The sequence below is a fragment of the Rhinoderma darwinii genome, chromosome 4 (assembly GCF_050947455.1).
Source record: "Rhinoderma darwinii isolate aRhiDar2 chromosome 4, aRhiDar2.hap1, whole genome shotgun sequence".
In the NCBI taxonomy this organism is placed as follows: Eukaryota; Metazoa; Chordata; class Amphibia; order Anura; family Rhinodermatidae; genus Rhinoderma; species Rhinoderma darwinii.
In genome coordinates, this window is record NC_134690.1 from 265,731,054 (window position 1) to 265,737,053 (window position 6,000).

At 42.6% G+C, this 6,000-nt stretch overlaps 1 protein-coding gene across 1 annotated transcript in view; it reads right to left on the reverse strand.

Annotated features, from left to right (window-relative positions):
• FMN2 (formin 2) overlaps positions 1 to 5,308 on the reverse strand; it is a 302,966-nt gene extending 297,658 nt beyond the window's left edge. The window contains exon 1 of the mRNA XM_075862445.1: positions 3,854 to 5,308. Within this exon, the coding sequence (XP_075718560.1) occupies positions 3,854 to 5,156 (1,303 nt within the window). The 5' untranslated portion in view covers positions 5,157 to 5,308. The remainder of the gene's footprint in view (positions 1 to 3,853) is intronic.
• Positions 5,309 to 6,000: the final 692 nt, after the last annotated feature.

Here is a 6,000-nt window from a genome sequence, read left to right on the forward strand (position 1 = left end):
GATGCTAGGAGCCCGGCTCCCTGCACTGAGTTCGGTCCGGGACTTCCGGCCGAAATACGTCCGTCCATTACGGACGTTAATGTGCTCGTGTGAACCCAGCCTCAAATATGCAAATATTGGTACAGATTAGTTGCGTAATTGCCCCAAATCTGCACCAACATTTGCAGCGGAAAAATTCTGCCACGTCTGAACGTGCCCTAACTCCAACGCAAGGCTGCAATGTATCCCACTGTATAGGCAACAGACCGGGCAAAGCGCTACCTGAAGCGCTATATACGGGGAAGCTCCTGACGACACTGTCCCGACGTATACTATTAACATATACCTGAGACAGATGCAATACAGTGGCATCCATTACCCATAGGCTCCCATGTTAAAAAATGTATACCGCACAGTATAAGTTTTTTGCAGGATCCCCCAGGAAACTGCTAAAAAAAGTGCAGGATACAAGTCATATAATGGCCAGAAGTAATGTTATTCCTAATTTTCACACAAATTACAGCTTATTCTAAAAAGTCACCTGAAAAGTTAGGTACAAGCTCTGCCACGGCACATACAAGGTCCTGATGCCAGGCAGTGTCAGAAAGTTATATACGATGCAGCACATAACATCCTGACGTATGCAACACGGCACCTTGTGTGACAGGGACTGATGTTGCAGCCTGGGGGGCCTCCTTCCCCTCCGGTCACACACCCCTAAAACCACGATTGTTACACCACTGCTCCCAACTGTCCCACTATGGCAGATGGTGGTGAAAGCAAGAATTGGGTATGTTAGATTTTAACTTGTTGCCAACGCAGGACAAGTATGTTGTAATAGAAAGCCACAGCCCCACAGAGATCAGAGGAACCTCTAATCTCCATCGTTTAACCTTCTTAGATGCATCCAATGTGTTTGACAGAGAAAGTGGCCCCCTCTGTAAGTACATTGGCTCCCCGAGACCCGCCAGAGGTATGGCCTAATAGGCAGCCCGCCAGTGTTACACCAACTAGAAACAATGCTTTGGAATACTATGTATTCCACAGAATTATAGAAGAGATCAATCTGTCGCTGCTTTAAGTTCCATTGGAGGACAAAAAAAAGGAAAATTATGTTTAAAACCCACCCAAAAAAAAGTAAGCCCCTATTTTAAATAAAAATTATTTTAATTTTAAAAATAGTTCACCATAAAAAAAACATATACTTCGTACCACTTCAATCGCAACGACCCGTAAAATAAATATAACCTTTTAACCATTGAGCGCCGCAGGGAAAAAAATGCAGCGATTTGATGTCAATGGGAGGTCAGAAGCATAAATGCCAGAAGATAGGGCATGTCCCTTCTTTTTCCTGCAAGCCAGTTTTTCCGCTCGCGGGACAAAAACGCCTCCACCTCCCATTGAAATGAATGGGAGGCATTTTTGGACGTTTTTTGGCGCGTTTTCCGACGCGGTTTCCGCGTCAAAAAACGATGTGTGAACTCCCCCTAAAACTGTACTATCTCAATTTATATGGTATGAGATAGATAGACAGACAGACAATCAGCCACAGACAGCCAGACATAGGTAGAAAGATAGAAAAAATAATAATCTTTATTTGTATGGCACAAAAAAATCTGCATTTAGATAGATATATAAAGATATTATAATAATTATGATCTATCTATACGCAGATTTTTTGTGTCAAACAAATAAAGATTATTATTATCTCTATCTACCTAATACCTAACGATCTCATAAACATTGATATATAGTGTAGCATTTATTGAAAAAAAATTGTGTGTGTATTTTTTACACTATTCTTCTCCCTCTCTAGCAGCCTGCCTAGAGGGAGAAGACACAACTAATGGAAAAGTTTGTTATTTACTAACACACTTTTCTGTGATCGCTGTGACAGGCTGCCTGTCACACTGATGGTCTCGTGTTGAAGATCCGGGATACAGCTGTTTCAAGACTCTATCACGGTGCTCCTTAGGGTATGTTCACACAGCTTATTTTCGGCCATTTTTCGGGCCGTAAACGGCCGGTAAACAGCAGAAGAATCGGAGGCAGAACGCCTTCAAACATCTGCCCATTGATTTCAACGGGAAAAACGTCGCTCTGTTCCTTTTGAAAAATGGCCGCGTAAAACAAACACCTGCGAAAAAGAAGTGCATGTCACTTCTTGAGACGTTTTTGGAGCCGTTTTTCATTGACTATAGCAGTTCCAAAAACGGCTGTAAAAACACTGCTAAAAATGCGCGTTGCTTAAAAAACGTCTGAAAATCAGGAGCTGTTTTTACTTGAAAACAGCTCCGTATTTTCAGACGTTTTTTGCTAAGCGTGTGAACATACCCTTATGATCGGCACGTAAGCGCCGATGGGAGAAGTAGGGAATGTTGAAACAGCTTCTTTTCAGGCTGATTTTGGAACAGAATGAGGCTTATTTTTATGCTGCTGAATTAAAAAAACGCCTCATAGAATAAAAAAGCGTTTTTGGAGCCGATTTTCCATTAACACTATGAAAAACACCTAAAAAAAGCCTCAAAAGAAGCTTCAAATTAATGGAATCTTCATATTCAGCATCAAAAAGGCCTTGAAATCAGAGGCTGTTTTCCCTTGAAAACGGCTCCGAAATTTTTAGCCGTTTTTAATTTTGCGTCTGAACATACCGGTAAGTGATTGTTGTGATAGACTGTCCCTGCGATCACATGACCAGAGTGCAAGCTGTTTTGCCCAGGGTGAGGCTCCGTGATACAGCTGTTTAGAGACAGCTGTATCACGGAGCACCTTGCAGTCAGTATGTAAGCGCCGATGGGGGAAGTAACGTGATCGTTGTGACACAGGCCCTACCAGAGTGGGAGATCTCCCTCTATGTCATCCATATGCACTCTCTTTGAGAGACAAGCCCTTTAGGATTTATTGCTGAAAATACTATTTTAGTATGTTAGATGGCTTAGCAAATTATTAAAGTAATGTAACTGATAATATGATGACTTAGGCATCATGCACACGACTGTAGCCATGTGCACGGCTGTGATTTTAGGGTCGGCCGGCAGCGGACTGTCAGCCGCAAGCCGCCCGCAAATCGCGGGCAATGCACATGGCCGCGGCCATTATTTTCAATGAGCCCGTAATAAGACATGTCCGTTCTTTCTGCGGTCCAGGCTCCCTGCCATGCACAGACCGTAAAAACTACGGTCGTGTGCATGGCCCCATAGAAATGAATGGGGCCACAATTCTCCCGTGGATTTTCCGGGGAATTGCGGCCGCAAAAGCACGTTCGTGTGCATGGGGCCTAAGGTGTGTTTGCAGTAACTGTAATATTCTACACCCTCCCCTCAGTCTCAGGGCTACAGGGACCTGAGACACATGCAGATGTTTATGTCAAGTCCTTACACTAGTGAGCGGTCCACATGTTGCTGCTTTTAGAATGGTCTAAAAAAGGTGGTCTCATGTATTTCCCCCACCCCCCCCCCCCCCTGAATTACAAAAAACTGGTTTTGTAGGGTCAAACGTGTTTTTGTTTTTCTTCTTCTGCATGTCACAGGCAGACACAATACTTCTCAGTCTCAGTGTGGTGCAGCTACGATGACACGTCACAGTATTGGAAGGAACTACTGTACTACCAGGCCCACATGACTGAGAGGGGCGCAAAGAACAATAGTAATATGAGGGTTATTGGTGTACATTTTTTTTTGCTGCCTGAAAAAACACACTTTAATATGAGAACAACTTCCATCTCCCCATATCTCAGCCTCCTTACATGAATTATTTACTTTACTGCAGCTAAAACACAAAATGACTAGTGACATAGTGACATAGTACTAGTGGAAGTTACTTTACCGAAAGCCATTACACAGGTATATATATATATATATTTCTATTTTCTCACCTTGAAGTCCATTGGATAAACTGGAAGAAGATGCTGGAACACTTGAACACTTTCTTGGGACACCACTTTCATCTGCTGAAATGCTTCCTTTCCTGAGGCGTTTACTTCTGGCCTTGATCATTTCATTTGTCCAGTCTGCAGATCGGCTTGTATTCCCTTTTAAAGCACTACCCGTGTACTGTCTAAGCCCTGCACCATCTTTTGGAAAGAATTGTCCATCGGACGAACCATTCCAAGACGTTTGTTCCCTTTTAGCTGTAAGTGGCTGCCCACTATCAGTAGAGTTTCCTGAGGCAGGGGAGCTCTCCTTGGTACCTGCTCCAGCTCCTGGGAGCTCTCCTGTATAGACAGTGTCACCTGTTTTAGAGAGTGACTGAGCTTTCTCTTCTTCTATCCACTTGTTATTACCCCTAGATCTTTCAGTTGTTTCTACACCTGCACAGGTATCTGAATCCTGCGTGCACTTTATAAGCAAAGACCCCAACTCCTCAGCTTCACATACTTGAGGAGAGGAGTTGTTGGTGTCACTTGTCACAATGTCAGTCTCAGGGGCAGAAGCTTCTTGGTTTTCTTCAGTAATGCTTCCCTTTCCTTGTACTTGGGTTGTTTTACTACTTGTAATATCTTCCTTCTCCTGTGACTGAACTTGAATGAGAATTCTTTCCTTATTAGATGTCAGCTGATCACCTGCATCCCAGAATATTGTGTGAGAACTTGACAGAGGTCCTTGAAGAACCTTTGACAGATGATCAGTTTCCCCTTCATGAGATCCCTCTTGAGAGAACTGCATTTTGATTGCCATCTGGATATCAAAGAGCAAGTCATCTTGTTCTGTGGCAGAATGAAAGCTGTAAATATCTGTGTCCGAGCCTGAGCTGGTCTTTTGTCCTTCCTGGATGTCACTGCCAGCAGCTGCTACCAGGGATTTGTTGACATGAAAGTGCTCAGCATCAGTATCAGAGAGGCCTCCTTCATCCGCTGATATGCTGATTTCGGGCGTTTTGGTAGCCACTGAATGGGTGCTGTCCAGCTCATCTGCTTGCAGGTGCTGCCCTCCCAGGACATCGTCATTGGAACCACACGTGCCATCCTTAGACCTGGACAGAGTCTTTCTGATTCTTAGATTGGAAAACACCGACGCTCTGGATTCCGATTTGCTTCTTTTCTTACCGTGCGGCTCATTGCGTTTTCCATGGCTCTTTCTGCCTCCCTTTTTGACATGTTCTCCATCTTCAGGCCTAGAGTCAGCTCTATCCCGCACATCTGCAGGAGTTCTCTTCAGTTTACCATCCTGATTCCCCATTTTCTCAGGCACTGATCTTTTCTAAGAAATAAGACATTTTCCGAGCCTGCAGGAACGATGCTGGGAGGAAAAGAACGCGCTTAACGCTGCTGGAGAGGAAGGGACGCTTTGTCTGCGGCGGTGTCCTCCGTCTGCTGCCTTTGTGCAGAATGAGCTGCTCCGCAGAGACATGCTCAGTGTACAGCTGCACATTGCTGACAACTCCCACCCAAAGCTGCTGCTGCTGTTCACACTGCTCCCTGGAGAGATAAACGATCGTATACATAATATGTCAATGAGGAATATTAGATCAATGAAGAATATTAAATCAATAAGAAATATTATATCAATGAAGAGCATTCTATCAATGAAGAATATTAAATCAATAAAAATATTATATCAGTGAAGAATATTCTATCAATGAAAACTATGAAAGCAATAAAAAATACTATATCAATAAAGAATGTTCTATCATTGAAGAATATTAAATTCATAAAAAATATCATATCAATGAGGAATATTGAACATCAGTGCAGAATTTGTTATTTACACAGCCTAGCAATAAATAAAATAGTTTCATTTGATTAAAAACAATAACAATGAAATAAAAATGTAGTCTAAAATGAATAATAACAAATAGGACACTTATTTGTTGTTTTTTTTTGGAAGAGTTAACCCCTTAATGACCGGGCCATTTTGCACGTTCATGACCAAGGATTATTTTTTGTTCTATCACGGTCGCATTCCAAGAGTCGTAACTTTTTTTTATTCCGTCGACATAGCCGTATAAGGGCTTGTTTTTTGCGGGACGAGTTGTATTTTGTAATTGCACCATTTTTAGATGCTTACAATATATTGATTAACT